This window comes from Hermetia illucens, chromosome 2 (genome assembly GCF_905115235.1).
Source record: "Hermetia illucens chromosome 2, iHerIll2.2.curated.20191125, whole genome shotgun sequence".
NCBI classification, from domain to species: Eukaryota; Metazoa; Arthropoda; class Insecta; order Diptera; family Stratiomyidae; genus Hermetia; species Hermetia illucens.
Window position 1 is genome coordinate 144,854,949 of NC_051850.1, and position 19,061 is coordinate 144,874,009.

The following is a 19,061-nucleotide window of genomic DNA, read 5'->3' on the forward strand; positions in this document are numbered from 1 at the left end:
TAGATAATGTTGAAGCTCTCTTCCTTTTTCCAAAATGAGTTTGTTTTATTCAGAACCACTCGACCTGAAAGATATCGGGATCTCTTGTTTGTTTGTCTTTCAAAGAAAATAGCTTTTGCGAGAAAAAGTTGCGATTTTAGAAAATAAATAGAAACCCTTTCCTTCAAGTATTTGGTAGCAGCAGTAATAATGAAAATAAACTAATAAATTCCTATCTATTACGGTTGTTTATAAGGATCCGTAATCAACTTTAAAAAATTTTGTTGAAAAGATAATTGAGCACTCTCTTCCAGATGACTGATTCTACCAGTGCAAGATCTCAGCTATAAATATCGTATAAATCCATAGAATTGTATAGTAAATTTAGGGTGTCCTTGTGAAAACATGTTGATTCAAAAGTTCAAATAAACTACTGTACATTGTACGAGTTTTACTTTGAATATACTACATCTGAGGTAATTGAAAATTTACAAAAGTTTAGACGATATAAAACGAGTTTAATCTCTCGCTTATGATTGGGAGAGGAAAAAGAAGATGATCACTAAAATTGTGAAGGAAGGCGGGATATCCCTGCTGTACCAACAAATACTAGCTAAAGTAAGCCTGTAATGACTTGGAAATCATACCAAATGCCATATTGGCAAAAATCAGACTTTGCGTTTTCAGTAATGGTTTAGTTCAATTCAGCTGGGTACACAGTTCAGATACCCTCTAAGTATGTTCTTCATTCATTTTAAGAACGCTCTTAATAACATCACTCACTAACAATCCCGTGCTGCCCCGCGATCGAATCTCAGAGGAATCTATTCAGATATATAACCCAAAAGCGTTACATTCTATCATCGATAGTATTCCTTTGCATTATTTGGTAACGTTCTTCGTGACTGGAGTCTGGGTCTATTTGAATCCATCGGGAGTGGGTCTTGCAATTTTTCTTCACTCTGCTGATAACGTCTATTTACTTTTTCACCAAGTCATGAACCAGCCAAACGGTAAATGCACCCTTCCTATCCACAAACATGGGCGAAGCATTAGAGGGGTCAATCAAATCTTACGGGTGCCACATTTTCTTTCTCTACCAAAGATATTGCCTGTATAGATTTGCCGGGCTGGATCATCCTGACGGAGTAAGTGACTCATCGACCACAACCTATTGAGATCGTCGTGATATTGCTCATAAATTTCGTGGTTATGCAGGCTAGGTAAGGATAGGAATATCGAATTGATGAACCCCGGCGCAAAACTGGGATGCTTGTAGTTCCTTATTAATACAGGTCTAGACCGGGCATTGGTCGTTACACCGTTGATGAATTACATATGTTTGTTTTCCATTTAATACGCAAGTAGCCTCCTCAAATTTTCATTGCATAGTATTCTCTCCTAAGAAAGAATTGAACCACGATTTCTAATTTTATCATACTTTCACTTTCATTTCAAATGCTTGTAGGTAAGTAACAGCCAAATAATAGGCTAGTGATTAAATAACTTGTGCCCACAGTATTGCCAACTTCTTCTACTTATCTGGGCCCCACATTACCTTACGCATATTGCTTATTAATCTGGATAACTGTTACCTACCTTTTGACGAGTAGAATTCACTTTATTTAATCTGGCATTGCCATGATAATAAATTTGGCAATCAAGAAGAAATGGTTTGGTCTGGCCGTTTCTCATACAGTACAATCAAAGATCGAATTACTTCTATCTTACAACCACAGTCTACATAATACGTAATCCGCTTTCATCTAAATTATATTTAATTCTGAATAATGAATAATAAAATACAATACTTATGATATGGGTATATTGTTGTAATTGTGGTCGAATTTTTAAAATTTTCTTAGCCATTTAGAAAATGGTGTCTGTTTGATTTGAATCTCTGTCTGATAATTGTTTCTGGCATTAAATTTACAATTTGATCAACACTATGTGTTGTGATATATTGCAATAATTTGTCCACTTTGATTTTGATATTTCATGCCTGATAAATTGAACCTAGAAATTATTACTTGAGCCAAATGAAGTGACGACATACGAATAAGAAAACCAATGACAAACGCGCTATTCGATTACAAAACAACTTGACGATATGGTTACGATTTCGTAGGTACAAATACGTGTATCGACTAACGATGTAAGCGAACTTCTCCAATTAGTATAGTATCTGCATATCTGATGAAAAGCGATAAAGTACTTATCGAATGTTCATAAGGTTCGTAAGTACATATGTATCCCTGATCTATTCGGATAGTTTTTGTAACGTTTTATATCTAATCGCAGCCTTCAATTGATCCACTGTGCGTAAATGTATTTTCATTGGAATGCGACAGATATAATTTTCAAACAGAAGTCGCTGATGCGATTATAACAACGTTGCTAGCAATGAGAAGTTGTAATTCAATATGTTCATGAATAGAATATGTTAAACACGTGCTTTGCAATTTTGCATGCTTTATTGCTATTTAATCTAGCCAATTGAAAAATTCCTGGTTTTTGTTAGATGAGCTGACTGCATTCGATGTTAATTTTATAGATAGAATGCAATCAAGCTTATTCGGACCCTTAAACTCACTCGGAATTAATTGCACTCTAATGTTTGTGTATTGCGCATAATTGTGATATGTCGTGCAGTATATGGGGTGCTTTTAGATATTATCATAGTACAAAGAACTGGTGCGGAGTGAGCAAGTTGCGCACGCAAATGCGAATCGCGGTAGCCATGGGTATGGTAGGTATCAGTGGCCGCTCCGAGGAGCCCAATTAGCGCTTTGGTGCTCCGTTTTGATGCCACAAACTCCTAAGACCGTGACTATTGTTATGGGAGCAGGGAAGCAGAGTACAGCCGGCTCGGATCTTCATAGCCAGCCCGTAGCATTCACGAAGGAAAGCAGCTCTCCGACCCTGCAGCTAGAAATCTCTCTGAGGTCCCCAAAGAATGGTTTACCCAGTGTCCGCAGCCTGATTCCAGCCAGAACTGGGCAATCGCAGAGAAAGTGCATGAGGGTTTCCCTTCCTTCTCAGCAGCTTCGGCAATGCGAGTTGTAAAGCATGCCGAGCCTAGCGGCATGGTCCCCTTTGGGCCAGTGCCCCGTGTAGATCGCCGTAATCTTGAATGCATTTGCACGAGTCTGGCACAGGAGCTCTCGTGATCGGGCTATGTTGTAAGCGGGCCAAATTCTCCTTGAATTGGCAGAGCTTATAAGCCTTCGCCATCTCAGGCCCGGTAGCCATGACATGGAAAAAAAATTTTTGACAGCGAAAATTGTTTTTCCATGTCAGTGTACAAATAAAGGAGGAGTGGACATTCTCGAAGTGGGAATAGTTAGTTAAGATTTTAAAAAGGTTTTTTTTTTTCAAAATGTAATATTTGTCGGTTTGTTCAACATATTGTTCTTATTGTCGTTTCTACAACATTTATCGTTTTGATTAACATTTATGTACTAAGATACTTTGGTCGGATGAATAATTATTTGAACTAAGAAACAAGTTTAAAAATGAGTAATTAAAAATAACCTAACCAACAGAACTTTACTAAACTAGGCTGAGTGCGGAAACATGGGGACGGATAGATGATTGATGGACACAAGAAGCTGATAGTTCTATTGATGACTGCGATCGGGGGAAGAGTACGAAAAATACAAGGTAGTGTGCGGAATTCCACTTTGGCGGCGATAATTACATTCAACAAAGTCCAGAACCGCCTTAAATACTCTAATTGCTTGAACTAAAATTAAAAAACCCAAAATCGTTCCCTCCTTTACTAAATTGTTTATTCTTGGCAAATTATTTAGTAAAGGAGCAAACAGTTTTGGGTTTTTTGTTTTTAGTTATAGAATTTTACTAGAACGCTCTGAACTTTCCTACCGAAGTAATCCTTCCCCCAAAAGTTCCTTAATTGTTAGAAGGTTAAGTAGATCAGTCGCTCAGTAGAAAATGTAAGTCTACTCTGAACTCATATCGTGAGCATTACAATTTTTTGTTACGACAAAAAAACCGTAGAAACGTCGAAAAATGACTTTTATACGTTTAAGCATTGACTCATATAATTTCATGATTTTTTCTTGTCTTGCTCCATTATACCACACTTTCAAAATAGTTTCATACAGATTTTTTAAAGTTACAGGCTCTTTTTCTAGACTTTTGTGCCTATAACGTGCAAAAAATTCTCAATTTGATTGAGATCTGGGCTAATCTCGGGCCAATGAAGAGACTTTGTAATTTTGAGCCGAGAGGATAGGAATTGAAACATTCTTTTAAATTAAAGGAACTAAATTTGAAAGCTTTGTGAGAAGTTTTTCTAACCCTGGCTCGATGGCAATGGACAGAATCGTCCTGAAATATGTTATCTTCCTAGTCTCGCAGAACCTCCTCTGTTGTAGACTCAGACAAATCTGCATTAATGATATCAGGGTATTTTATGGCATTCACGGAATACCTCAAGAAAGTTATCGACCCAACTTCCGTCGGTTTGATGCATCCCATATGTGATTATAATCACATATGGCGAATATTTAATAGCGCAGAGTGGCCTACCAGCACTGTATCATTCGCCATCTTTCCGTCTTACCCGCATGCCATCCGGGCTAAAAAAGTTATATGAGAAGATGACTCTTTTCCTATCATATACTGTCCAATTAGCGTGCTACTAACACCATGATAGTTAACTAGACGTTATGTAAAACAAAACCTTATTAAAATCGGTTTACTGTATGTCTGCCTATATGTCCATCTGCCAGTCTATTTGTCACACGCACCTTTCTTAGCAACGGTTATACCGATTGACCCCAAATTTGGTCAGAAGGTGGGAAGTGTGAACGCCCACGCATGCAGTGAGTTACGCCGTTCTATGTGCAACATGTAAAAGAGAGGTGTATTATTTTTTTTCCTCCAAATATAGTCATGTGTACAAATAAAGTTAATAGTATATATTTTTGTATCGTGTTTGACGTCGGATACCAGTCGACTCAGTTGTGATTGATTACCTGAGTCAAATCAGATTATCTATCTGGGGCGAGCGCAATGCTGACCACATTGCCTCCTGCAGGGTATTCTAATCATGAATGAAGTGCTTTAATACATTTCAAGGCCCTGATCCAATTGGATTGTTGCGCTAACGATTATTATTATTATTATCCTGCAGTCTCTGCAAAGCTGCTACTTCCACAGATCCGTAAATCTTGGGAATCAGATATTTCTGAGTGAATGATAGAAAAAGAATGAGAAGAAAAAGAAGACCCTCCTTATGTGCGATAATTGGAGGGAAATTTGTACAGAACGACATACACACATACTTTCACACAAGAAATGTCTTTTTAAGGTTTTGTGTAAACACAAAACCTTATTAAAATCGGTTTACTGTCTGTCTGTCTGTCTGTCCATCACACGCATTTTTCTCGGAGACGGTTATAGCGATTGACACCAAATTTGGTAGAAAGGTGGGAACTGTGAACGCTACGCATATAGTGAGTTACATCCTTTTACGATGAATAAAAGGGGGGGTCCCCATACATGCAAAAGGGGGGTGTAAATTTTTTTTTCATTAAATATAGTCATGTGGGGTATCAAATTAAAGGTCTCGGTTAGTACTTTTCAAAGCCTTGACTTTTGTTGAAAAGGTGGGGAGTGCGGGGGGTTGAAAGTGGTCATTTTTTCAACGAACCCATTCTCAGGAACTACCAAACCGAAAAATTTGAAAAAAATCAGGGAGCTGCCAGTATATGGTGCCTAGGCTCCGAAATACCCTCCATACCGATAGCTGTTGAAATAAAGTTCATAATAGTACATTACTATAATTTTCAGTAATTGACAGGAAAACCCCCTTAGGTTCACCCTACAATCACAGAATTTTGCAGCAATGTAGGCTACAGTATAGAGCATGATCCTGCCAAATTTGGTGAAAATCACACTATTACTAACAAAGTTATACTACACTAATGATCAAAAAAAAAGTGGCCACCTACCTGGTGTCGAAAGAGTGTCAAATATTACCGCCGCATGTAATATTTCGGGGTTTTTCGTAATTTTGCAATGAAGCAGGTATAAAAAGGGACATCAGAACATCAAAGGACATCAGTTCCTAACAAACAGACGAAGTGCAAGGATACAAAATTTAGAAATAGTGAAAAATCATTCAAAGGTGGAAATAGTGCTTGAAATACATTTTTAATAATTTGTCGAATTAAAATGTCTCCAAAACAGCGGTAAGTAATTATTATCATTAACTTAGTAGAAAAGGATAGTAAGAAAAAACTCATCAAAAATTAGGCTTGCCTCAAGGACTTTTCACAAGGATAATCCTGGTAGAGTCCTGGAAGCAAGCGGAGAAATCAGTTTGAAGATTAAAAATTCATATATTTGAATTATTTTCAAAAAATCATTTTGTTTGAAAAGAAACTCAAGAAAAGTGTATGCATTTTTTCTACAGGCAATTAACGGAGGAAGAAAAAGGACGCATCGTAGGACTAAGCGAGTCTGGCAAATCACAACGCGAAATCGTGAGAATTTTTAAAAAATCGGATGTCGAAGTTTCGAGAAGCGGCGTGCAGCAAGTTTTGCGACGTAAACAAGCAAGCGGCAGTGTAGCACGTAAGAAAGGCTCCGGAAGACCACGAAAAATGAATAGCAGAGACACGAGAGCGTTGGAACAACACGCGCTGAGGAATCGGAAATCGTCGATCGCACAAATATCTAAAGATTTTGTGGCAGCCAGCGGAAACTTAGTAAGTCGCCACACGATTTCACGCCGTTTGAAAGATGTTGGCATTCGCAGTCGGCGCTGTCGAAAAGTTCCGGCTCTTAAACCGAGGCACAAAGCTGCAAGATTGGTTTGGGCCAAAGACCATCGAAACACCGACTGGACTAAAATCATTTGGTCGGACGAATCAAGATTTTGCCTTCGATCGGACAGGCCGCAACGCTGTCTTCGTAGGTCAGGCGAGGAATACAGTGAGGATTGCATCCAGGAAACGCAGAAAGGCAACCCTGGAATAATGGTATGGGGCTGTTTTTCCTCAAAAACAGTAGGTGTACTGCACCGGGTACCAGTGAATACAAAAATCAACTCAGCTGAATATAAAAATATTTTAGAAACATCACTGGTACCAAGTCTAGCGAGGTTCAGAACACCTCGCCTATTAACTATCCAACAAGATAATGCACCATGCCATAAGACAAGGCTCATATCCGATTGGTTGGCCCAAAAACATATAAGGACTCTTGATTGGCCTGCTCAAAGCCCTGATTTAAATCCCATCGAAAATATATGGGACCATATTGATCGTGAGATTCACGACAAGACAATTAACAACTTAAACGAGCTATGGGAAGCTGTTTTGGGTGCCTGGAATAGAATCTCCGAGGAGTATTTAGAAGTACTAATTAATTCTATGCCAAACAGAATTGATAATGTTATTAAAAATAAAGGAGGACATACCTCTTATTAATAATAAAAAAATTGTTTTTTATTTATAAATAGCCTTTACACTTTCTACCATAGTATTTGTAAAACAGATATTTGAAATTGTTATCAATTGGGGAGAAACTAGGGTTCAAGTTTGGATTTTCGGAAAAAGTTTGGGTGGCCACTTTTTTTTATCATTAGTGTAGGTCAAAACTGTCGCTCCTCTGCAAATTCAAGACTATGAATGTCAATACCACTTGAAAGTGGCTATTTTCACATAATATATGCATATTTTACGTGCTACATGCTAATGGGACAAATCGACACCCAAATCTTTTTATAAAAGAAATACACAAAACCTTTCATACCTGAAGCGTCTAGCTTCCGGTTTCCCGACTTGTTATTATCTGAAATTACTTTTTGAAAAATATACCGAAGAAGGGTCATCAAAATCATGATTGTTCTTCTTACCGTATTTCTTTTACCTTTTGCAATTTTTTCAAGGGGTTAAATTCGCTAATAAAGATCCGATAAAGATTCTGATAAAACGAATGAATTTTAGCAAAAAAAGCTATGCTCGTAAAGACTATTCGACCTCGTAGCAATCTCTGATTTTTACTCCATATCATCATCCTCATACTTCGCCGATATATATGTATGTGCCTTACACATAGCATACCTTGTTCTTACCAAATTCGTGAATCTCGTCCGATAACAAAGTTATATATACTATACTTTCTGTAAGCCTTGTATTGTCACTTAGGTCGGTGCAAATGGAATTTAGTAGGTGCAATCAATGAGATAGGCCTCTTCAGGATTATACTGAAAATTATAAATATTGTGGTATTTAGCTAGTCCGATTTTGTAGCGCTTATCGAATAGGTAATTATTGATTACCTTGGGGCTTAGAGGGTCAAATTATTTTGGGTTGCAATTTCACAAAATTCAGATTCCACCACCACGTTGCAGATCAAGCGCTGACTCAAAAAGAGTTAATTTTTTATCTCGTGTCTTACTTCATTGAAAAGACAAACAAAAGATGTGCTTATCTGCAACTCGAAACTTCATATCTAGAAGAGCTGTAAAGGTAAACTCAGTTCTCGTTGAAAGTGTGTATACGCTAATGTAAACCTGCCATACGTATTAAACCATGCACATGGAAATTTGAAGATTAATTACTTCATAAAAAGGGGTAAGCGCTTTCACATACACCCACACAGTCCTCATAATATCTAGCCAAAAGAAACGGACCCTCTCCCCCAAAAAAGTGCAGCTTCAATATCTAAGTGTCCTTGAACGAAGCGCATCTCTGCACAAAGGCAATTAAGAGGCTAGTTAACTCACATAAAATATATCCATCAAATTTTATTAATAGCTACTCCAAACGTAGCGGAGGAGGATGTTTTCAATAAATTGAAAGATAGAATTTATTCATTGCATTGGGAATATGAATGAGCGAAATTTGTTTGAAAGTATGAATGAATTTTTCGGTTTTCCTCGGACACAATGAAATTCTTATAATTAGACTACATATGTGTTCAGGGTGTTATTTCTCGGTCTCGAAGTCTTTCTTTTGTTGACAGTAAAGTATTTTCCTTTTTTATTGGATAAATTATCGACTGTCTGATTACTACACGCTCCCTAACATGACCCACTGTTAATCTTTTTCTGCATAGATTTTAAAACTCAGCTTAGTAGATACAATTTTTACGCTTCTTTTAAAAATGAGCAACTCATTGATATCGGCAACATATAAACTTGAAACAATTTGTCCCTTATCAAGTCTTAATTTGAAAGGGGTTCGCAGTCATATTTCTATTGATGTTATGGAAACATAGAAATGGAAGTTGTTAGGTTATTTCAACAATTGTGTTTGTTAGGCGGAGTCACAGAAATTATTTCCGTAAACTGTATTTTTGGTTCTCGCTTTTTTTCTCGAAAGTTTCGAAAATTTATTGTAATTGAATTTATTTGTGAAAAGGATGTCATCTCTAAAGTGTCAATGATTTTTATTTTATATGGAACTATAAATAAAAGTTAATAATCTCCCCTTCGACTTTTTTACGAATTTTCTCGTCATCATTGTGCTAATTTGTAAAGGAATAAAGTGCAGTTCCGAAGATAATTGATTGGCTACAATTAAAATTCGAATATGATGTAAGTGGCTATTGACATTGTAACGATCTTAACGAGCACATTTCTTCCAAAGTCGGTTAGTGGGTCATCTAGTACTTCGTATTGTTTGAATTCATATTCATTGTCATTTCTACTCTGTTGGAAAGTCAACATTAGTATTTATTGAATACATATGGTAGTTGATAATATTGATTACACAAAGCAACGTAAATATCCAGAATTGATTGTTTATTACGATAGGAATCTATGTAAGAAGAAAGCTTAGCCAATTGATTCGATACTACAACGAATTATATCCTTATGACCTTAGTAAATGTATTTCAATGGTGGTATCAAGTAAACTTATGGTTTTTATATTCTATTTTCAGATTCGAGAAAATGGGGAAATATACAGGGAAAAAATGCCGACTGCTATCGATGATGTGGTTAACCATTTTCTTCTTCTTTGTGGAGATAGTTGTTGGATATGTTACAAATTCAATGGCATTAGTAGCTGATAGTTTTCACATGTTAGGGGATATAGCTGCATTAATTATATCATTTTTATCTATTAAGGTAAGTTTAAATGTCATATTTTTTTTTAAACAAATTTCTGATTTTTAAATTTACTTTGTTGGCGATAAAGTTTGGTTGACTCTGCGGTTTTATTAAGTTTCGTTTTATTAAGTTTGATTATTCAAATCCATTATAATGAAATATAAGACTTAGAGTGGTATCCATGACGTGGTAATTTGTGCTTTTGAATTGTTCACAAGTACTATGATGAGGATTTCACTTGAAGGTTTAATCGGCGTAATAGTTGGGTAGATTGAGCATCAGCCTCTCAGTTTTGTTGTCGCTGGTTGACAATGCTACCTGTCATTATGAAAAGCTCATTCTCAGTTTTTGAAAGCAGAATTAGCCAATGCTACTGACATTCCAATTGCTGGCTCCGGTCTGGGCTAAGTCATCTGAGATTTCATTTCCCAGATACCTAGAATAGTTGAATTTAGATATACGAGTAGTTTAATCGGTTTCTACATTCTGAACGAAATTCTAAGTGATCAATGGTTTGCCCAACGCCCACAGCTTGACTAACGCTGCAGACTGCTCGTCGATCGCCCACGGTGCTGCCCTTAGGATCGCATGAACTTCAGCCTGAAATTCCATTGCATATAGTCGCACGGGAAAATTTCACTTCTCGTTTTTATTCGAGAAGTACACCTGTACTCCAGAACGCTGTTCAGTATTTAAGCCATCAGTATAGAAGACCTCAGTATATTCCGCCATAAATTCTTCTGGGTTGTTCCAGTTTTCTATATATTTCATACTTTCTACCAAACGAATAGGTAAAGATTCGAGTATCAGAAGCCATAGCGAAAACTGAAATAACTTCTTCCAATGTTCTGTGCCCCTTACTTCCATTATTTCCCCATAAATCTAAACAAATTAGTCTACCTATGAACTGTTCTCATTGCAGTGCTCTGTATAAATTATTCCTAGAGCTACAAATTGACTAATGCATTTAAAGCTGCGCCGTATGTCGCGTTCACGGCACTCAGATATATATTGTTTGTAGTGAGGCCAGCTTAGAGTCAGGCCTTTGGTTTCACCTTAACTAGAAGTCGAATTCGTTTTCCTAGGATTGCGCCTGTGTATTGCAGGCGACGCATCTGATAGTGGAACTTCGTCTAGCAGCCGCCAATCTCTAATCAATTCGTAACAACCTGGAAATACAGATTTTTTGTTCAATTACCTCACTTTTTCCTGGCCACATGAAAGTAAGACGCACTTACGTTCACGATCATCAGACCAGCTGAAGTGATTAAATCCAATAACTCCTCTCTAGGAGTGCAATTACTACTGTTCCAACAAGTATGCTGGCCGTTCGCATCAGAACCTTTTAAGAATTCAAGGCCACTTAATTCTGCATACAGAATTGGCTTGGTATGGCTGCCCCTAACAATTGATATCAGGACGCAGGCTCTCGGTCTCGTGGATCTCATTTCGAAGAAGATCCTTGCCCTCTATATTGATCCAATGCCACAAATTTTATTAAAACGTACCCATGGCTCTTTTTCCAGAAATATATAAGGGTAATCCTGCAACTTAGCCAGCTTTGCTGCCAGTATATAGTAAATTGGCCAATCTTTATGTTTGTAGGCATACGTGTAGGCTAATATGAAATACAACGCTAATTGAAGAGAGTGCTGCGTCTAGTGTGAATCTCATCGGGGTTACCACCTGTCACCGCTTTCTTGCGTCCGATTTCTCTGAATATTGCCACATTTGGTAGTGCAGCAACGCCCATGTTCTCATTCCCAAGAAGCTACTTCGCCTACTTTCATAGTACCGCCCGCTGCCGTCGGTTAGGTTTCTTCCTAGGTTCACGGTGTCCGGGCTGCATGGATCCGTTTCCACTTACCGGTATTAGGCCAGTTGAGTTCACATCACCAGCTTCACTTCCGTTTTTCCTCGTAGTGGCTTAAGAGAAGGTTCAGAAATGGGAAGGATTCTCTCATTATTGCTGTACTCTCCTTTCTAGTTGACCGCGCCGTAGAAACTGGGAGCAGGCTTCCACTGAAGTGGAGAGTATCTCTTCCACAGTTTTCTCCGTGGGAAAACATTAATCTGGAGAGGAAAATTCGTGCCTCGGCCACTACTTGATTGCTCAAAGTCGCGGGTGGATTCGCAGTCTGTGGTTCTTTACCACTTGCAGAGTTACAATCCGTTGTTTCCATCTTCATGTGTTGTGGACACCCTTAGTATAGTAATACACTACTATAGGTTCCCCCATGTTCGAGGGGAGCTGATGATAAGGTACTCAAGCAGTCTCATTGAAAATAAAGGATTGAATAGGAAAAAAAACAAACAAAAAATGGCGGATTTTCATTTCAATCTTTTGTGAAAGCTAGTCATCATTTCAACTCAGATACAGTGAATCCCGATAATTCCTACATTGATCATTCGTATTTTCGGTCAATTCGTTTTCTTTAGTTTTTTCTCCCAATAATTGGTAATTTCGATATTTCGAACCAAATCGCCAGTCCCTTAATCATACGAGTTGTCGGGATTCTATTGTATAAGATTAAGGGACCTACTAATCGATAGAATCACTTTTTTCGACAATTTATCGGCAGATGTGTGATATTGGCCTTGAGTAGTTTTAAACAAATTAGCAAAGGCCGGTTCAGTGCTGAATGACCTTCAGTTGAATGCCTCCGTCAACAGAGACATCGCTACCCAGCCGTGCAAACAACGTATTCAATATTTTATCTATGAATGCAGATAAAAGGAATGCGATAAGATTCTTTCATTATCTTATCCATTTGGATAGGAGTCTGAGGAAAATGAGAGCATGTAGTTCTGAGAACTTGACTTTGAACTTTCGGCTTTCAATTCTTTTCTTTAAATTATCCTGAAACTACCGCTTTTGATGACATTATTGCTCAGTCATACTATACAGGGTGTCCCATTTATGATGGTACAAATTTTAATGGTGGGTAGTGCCACTTGTTTGAGGGATATCTGTCCATGGAATGGGCCCTCTATCTTTTACGGTTACAGAGGTATATCGTTTTTCGTTACTAGTGTCAAAAAGCTGGACCTTCCCAAAAAAATCACAATTTTACACTACGTCAATCATTTAATCCAAGATTTCATCATTTTCCAAAACTACATAAAATCTCTTATAAATGGATATTTTTCAATTACAAAGGTCATCATCACTTCGAAGACATAACTGTTTAAGAAATTTCAAAATCGATTTTTTTCCTTAATTTTCAATACACATTGCAGTTGTTAAAAATTTCTTCATTATGTTAGCTTTCAAATGGCATGTAAAGATGATGGGCTTAATTATTGAAAATTTGGGAACATTAAGCATTAAATGGGAGAAAACCTGGTCTTGATATGGAGCAAATTCACTTAAGTATATCAATGGAGTATAACTTTAATATTTTCGATTTTTTAATAATGACTGTACTTTGCCTTGTATACCAGTTCCATTTGGTTAGGTGATATTGTTAATCCCCTCTTTAGATGCTTTTTATACCGATTTTTTTTTCCCTTGATTTGAGGAATTATGTATGAATAATATTTAAACTATATATCGAATTTTCATTCCAGATGTCACCAAAGAAATGGTCAAAGAATACATTTGGCTGGGCGAGAGCCGAAGTGCTTGGGGCACTTGTTAATGCTGTGTTTCTAGTAGCTTTATGCTTTAGTATTACGATAGAAGCTTGTAAAAGGTAACCTTTTAACGAACATTTAATATATAATATAACAATTTCATTCTTCTGCATAAACCCCATAGGTTTATTGAAGAAGAAAGCATACACGAACCAAAACTGCTGCTCATCGTCGGTTCGATCGGTCTTCTAGTCAATGTTATTGGGTTATTGCTACTTTATGGTAAATCAATTTTTATTCAACGATTAATGAAAAAAAATGTAATTGTGTATATTCCCCATATAGAGCACGGCGGTCATTACGGTCATTCACACGGAATGAGAAAGCTATCACAGTTACCAAATACAGACGATAACGAAAATAATTCGTTTATGTTCCGAAATGATGAAGTAAGGAAAAGCATTGATGAATATTTAAGTTGAATAGCCTGAAATTGACAATTAGTACCTCGTAATTGAGTGATACCAATTAGGAATTGTCTGATAACAAAATGTATATTCCAGCGTTCCTACTCATCAAGATAATTAGAAAAATAAAACGGTGTGCCGTTTCCTCCGCTAGTAAAATGTTCATTTTTCCGCAAATAACGATGCGAACAACTAATTTGCTTCATCTTTGCTTGGCTCAGCGAATAGATATTTTGCTAACGAAGGACACTACGCCACTATTTTATTTTTCTGGCCGTCGTTCAATCTAACATAAAATTTAAATGTTTTCACTTTAATCTTTTCAATTCTTAGCCCCCATTGAAAAAGGCACATGGACACAGTCATGACTCCTCGCAAATGAATATGCGAGGAGCGTTCCTACATGTTTTAAGTGATGCCCTGGGAAGTGTGATTGTCATAATAAGTGCATTGGTAATTTGTTTTTGTTCGAGTATAAGATAAAATTATTAATAGCTGCTTCCACTCTAGATTGTCTGGAAAACTGAATGGAAATATCGTTTTTATATGGATCCTGCTTTGTCGATAGTCCTTGTGGCTTTAATATTACATTCAGTCTGGCCTCTGTTGAGAGAATCGGCACTTATCCTACTTCAAACAGTTCCAACACATATACAGGTATGTAAATCAAATAAACGAGATAGAAGGATTAAATATCAAATTGAGCTGCTGTGGAAATGAACATATCAATTTGTTTTATGAAGGTTGACGCTATTCAACGGAGATTACTGGAGAAAGTTGATGGCGTTTTAGCTGTTCATGAATTTCATGTTTGGCAACTGGCTGGTGATAGGATAATTGCGTCTGCACACATTAGGTATGTGGATATAGTTTAATATAAAAATATATCTATATCATAAGAATTACGGAATAACTCAAACAGAATCAAATTTTGGATATTTAAAGATTATACAATAGTCATAGTTTCAATTAACTCTAAATTTCCCTGAACTATGGCCAGATAAAGTTGAAGAATACCAATTGCAGATCTTTCTTTGTATATTTCGTGGTATATAAGCTTTGCTCATGACAGTTCCCGACCGATAAATTACTATTTCTCCTCATGGACGACAGGGCCAGAGAGCTAAGTTGAGTCAGTCGTTCTAAATATTAATCCCCAGCGCATTGCTTGAATTTTTTTGATGAAAGAAAAATATTGCGCACGTGTCGTGTATGCTATGGAAAATATACACAAGAAAACATTTAGCTTTCATCGATACACGCGCCGCTTAGCCACCTCGTACCTAACCCGCGCATTTGCAAGACATTCCGTCTTTCCTACAAACTCGAGTTGCTTTTCCTTCAAAATGAATAAAAGGTAGAAATCAACATCTGGCTACCACTTTCAGTCATGCTGCTGCCAGGGCGGAAGTGAGGCGTCGTTGGATGAGTTGCCTCTACCTTAGACGAAACTCTCAATATACTTTACTTAGAAAAGAAGGCATGCAAGGAGCATTAGAAATTGTGGTGGGCAGTTTTCTACAATCGTTGTCGTCCTTCATCAAGTTGATGCCAACCTAGGGCTCGCTGTTTCCTTAAAAATAAAAATAAATATAGGATATTCCTAATTTCTAATTCTTTCCTTATTTTCATCAATTTTACTTTCTGCGCTGGCAATTGGGAATTTGTATTGGGAATTTACTTTTTACTTTTTGATAGAATCGATAGGATATGGCTGGCTTTGAGGGTCGCAAAACCTATTGTAGAATAGTTATCGCTCCGATGCTTGTAGTTCTTCTAAATAAAAATAAAACTAGGTAGCTTTCTCCTACTACAGGTAGCTTAAGTACTGAGGAAGAGAGTAAGTAGCTCCGAAATACGTATTTACTAACTATTAAAATATATTGTAGTAGGAGAAAGCTATCTAGTTTTATTTTTATCTATTGTAGAATTTCGGTAGCTTTCTTTCGACGGTCTGAAAATTTATTCAGCTCTAATATTCACAATTAGCATATCTACTAATTCTCTTTATTTACTTATCCTATAATGTGGAAGTAATACCCCTCCCCTCATTGACTGAATTGACTCAATTTTACACCAAACCAAAAACTGTTCTTAAATTTGTATAGTCATTGTTCGAGCACATGCTAAGCTATACAACACTATTTAGCTAGCTCTTAATAATAATCGTTGGCACAACAATCCATATTGGATCAGGGCCTTGAAGTGTGTTAGAGCACTTCATTCAAGACCGTAACGCTACATTACAGTAGACTGTAGGAGACAATGTGGTCAGCATTGCGCTCGCCCGAGATTATTACCCTGATTTGACTCAGGTACTCATTCACAGCTGAGTCGACTGGTATCCGACGTCAAATCACGATACACCAGCGCCACCAGCGAGATTTGAACCGCGACCTTGCGTACGACAGCCTTGTGCTCTAACCACTCAGCTATCCGGACTAGCTCTTAGCATTGCAATAAAAATCGATGTTGTTTCTGGTGCCAACGGAAGTTAATTAACCCGACACAGTAAACAATTATTCCGGATTTGCCAAAAATCTGTAATGGAAATTATTAATAATTTAAATCCGATTAAATTTGCATGCCCAAAACGGGAGCTTAAAAAAGATTACGCCAGCTGACGCACGCGGTCTCACGCATTACGTATATTTGAGTGGTTGTTCGTTTTTGGTAGGCTAAGAGGGGCTCTCGCTTTACGGTTTCTTACCAGGGCAAAGGCAAATCGTCAGACGCTGCTTCACCTCTGTCCTGGGAGCAGCGTGAAAGTAGCGGCCCGCAAATGTTGAGTGCTCCTTTATATAATTCGTAGAACACGACATGACTATGAATTATATTGAGCGCAAATCCGCCTTATTGACCAGAGCTTGGCCAGAGCTGAAAATATATATATATATATATATATAAATATAATATAGGGTGCGGCAACATAACTTCCTTTTTTAAAATGCGCGCCACTCAGTTGATGTCATAGCGGAGCGCTAGTGGTCTCGTTCAAGAGGGGATAGTGTAAAGTTTTGTCCCGACACGGTTCAGTTGCCATCATGCGTTGGAATAGTGAGGAGCGTGCCTTTGCCGTTGAGGTTTACTTTTCAAGCGGATGTTCGGTTATTGCAACTCAGCGTGCATTTCGGAATCGCCCCGTTGGCTCCCGTCCCAGACCGCAAATCAATTGTTACATGGGTCACTACATTCAGACAAACTGCAAATGCGACAAAAGGAAGAACTGGAGTCCCTCGGCCCGTTAGATCACCTGAGAACATTGAAGCAGTGAGAGCGTCAATGTTGCGATCGCCACGGCGTTCTGCGGGGAAACACGCATCTGCCCTTGGACTATCCGATCGTTCTGTGAGAAGAATTCTTCGTGATGATCTTCATTTTCATCCCTATAAGATGGCGATAGTGCAGGAACTTTCAGAATGTGACTTCAATTCTCGGATGAACGCGTGTGAGCTTCTTCTTGATGTCGTTCCCGAGGGTGCTATTGTTTTTTTTAGCGATGAAGCCCATTTTCATTTGTGTGGGTCGGTTAACAAACAAAACATGCGCTACTGGGCTGACATCAACCCTCGAGAATTGCATCAAAAGCCTTTGCATTCACCCAAAGTCACAGTGTGGTGTGCAATTTCCTCAGCTGGAATTATTGGTCCCTGGTTTTTTGATGAAAATGAGGTTACAGTGACAGTGAATTCGGACCGGTATGTAAATATGCTACAGATTTTTTTTTCCCACGGCTAGAAAATTTGGATTTGGGGGATACTTGGTTCCAACAAGACGGTGCAACAGCACACACTTCAAGAGCATCGATGGCTGTTTTGAGGGAACACTTTCCAGAGCGCCTTATCTCAATTAGAGGCGATTTGGAATGGCCGGCACACTCTCCCGATCTGTTCCCTTGTGATTTTTTTCTATGGGGTTTTTTGAAATCCCGTGTTTATGTGAATCATCCAAGAACCCTACAAGATTTGAAGACCAACATCCAAGAAGAGATTGCCAACATAACACCTGCTATGCTAGCAAGAGTCATGACAAACGCCAGAAATCGGTTTACGCAATGTATGGAGAATGGGGGACGTCACCTAACAGATTTGATCTTCAAAACAATGTAAATAAAAACTTTAGAATGTACCTACATTATAAAAAATAAATAAATATTTTCCGATGCATACAATAGTTTTTATTGAGTTTTGAAAAAAGGAAGTTATGCTGCCGCATCCTGTATATACATGCTAGGTACTAGCAGGCACGTGGTCTCCGAAACAATTGTATGCGGGGGAAAAAGTAAAAATATTTACAGGATGAGGAGAAACACCTAGTTCTTTTCTTAACTTGCATATTTAATGTTCTCTTAATTTAAGTACTTTTTAAGGTTTTGTCTAAAACAAAATATTAACATCGATCCATTCAGAGTGAAATTATGCGGTGTTTCCAACGATTAATTAATTGAAATAATAAAAACTTGTTGTTTCTTTTTCGTTGGTGTGGGTATTTATTCTTGCAAATACCGATATTATAATATAAACTTGTTTGCACTGATGAAGGGAACAAGTGGTTCCCGAAATATCGGTATTTGCAAGAATAAATACCCACACCAACGAAAAAGAAACAACAAGTTTTTATTATTTCAATCGATCCATTGTCTGCCGCACGCACTTTTTCCAAAACGGCTACACCGATTTGAACGAAATTTGGTGGACAAATAAAATTTATGTCAACTTTAAAGAGGTGATCCCCATATTTGCAAAGGGTGGATGTAATTTTTTTCACCGAATATAGTCATGTTGGGTATCAATCTCGAGCAGTACTTTCCGAAACTGATATTAGTTTTGACGTGAATTGTAAAATGTACCAGGAGCCAGGAGTCAAAATGGGAACACTTAAAGTGAGACAGGACTCATTTTCGGAAATTACCCAACTCAAAATCCTGAAACAAAATCAGGGCGATG

The 19,061-nt window shown here is 37.7% G+C and overlaps 1 protein-coding gene across 3 annotated transcripts in view; it reads left to right on the plus strand.

The window, feature by feature from the left end:
- LOC119648090 (zinc transporter 1) overlaps positions 1–19,061 on the plus strand; it is a 53,325-nt gene that overhangs the window by 30,081 nt on the left and 4,183 nt on the right. The window contains exons 2-9 of one of the 3 annotated variants that reach the window (XM_038049584.1): positions 3,541–3,642; positions 9,904–10,090; positions 13,643–13,767; positions 13,833–13,930; positions 13,994–14,097; positions 14,449–14,568; positions 14,626–14,772; positions 14,859–14,971. In XM_038049584.1, coding sequence (XP_037905512.1) covers positions 9,914–10,090; positions 13,643–13,767; positions 13,833–13,930; positions 13,994–14,097; positions 14,449–14,568; positions 14,626–14,772; positions 14,859–14,971 — 884 coding nt within the window. In that variant the 5' untranslated portion in view covers positions 3,541–3,642; positions 9,904–9,913. Of the gene's footprint in view, positions 1–3,540; positions 3,643–9,417; positions 9,557–9,903; positions 10,091–13,642; positions 13,768–13,832; positions 13,931–13,993; positions 14,098–14,448; positions 14,569–14,625; positions 14,773–14,858; positions 14,972–19,061 lie in introns of those variants that run through there. The other 2 variants (XM_038049582.1, XM_038049583.1) reach the window with 2 other exon arrangements.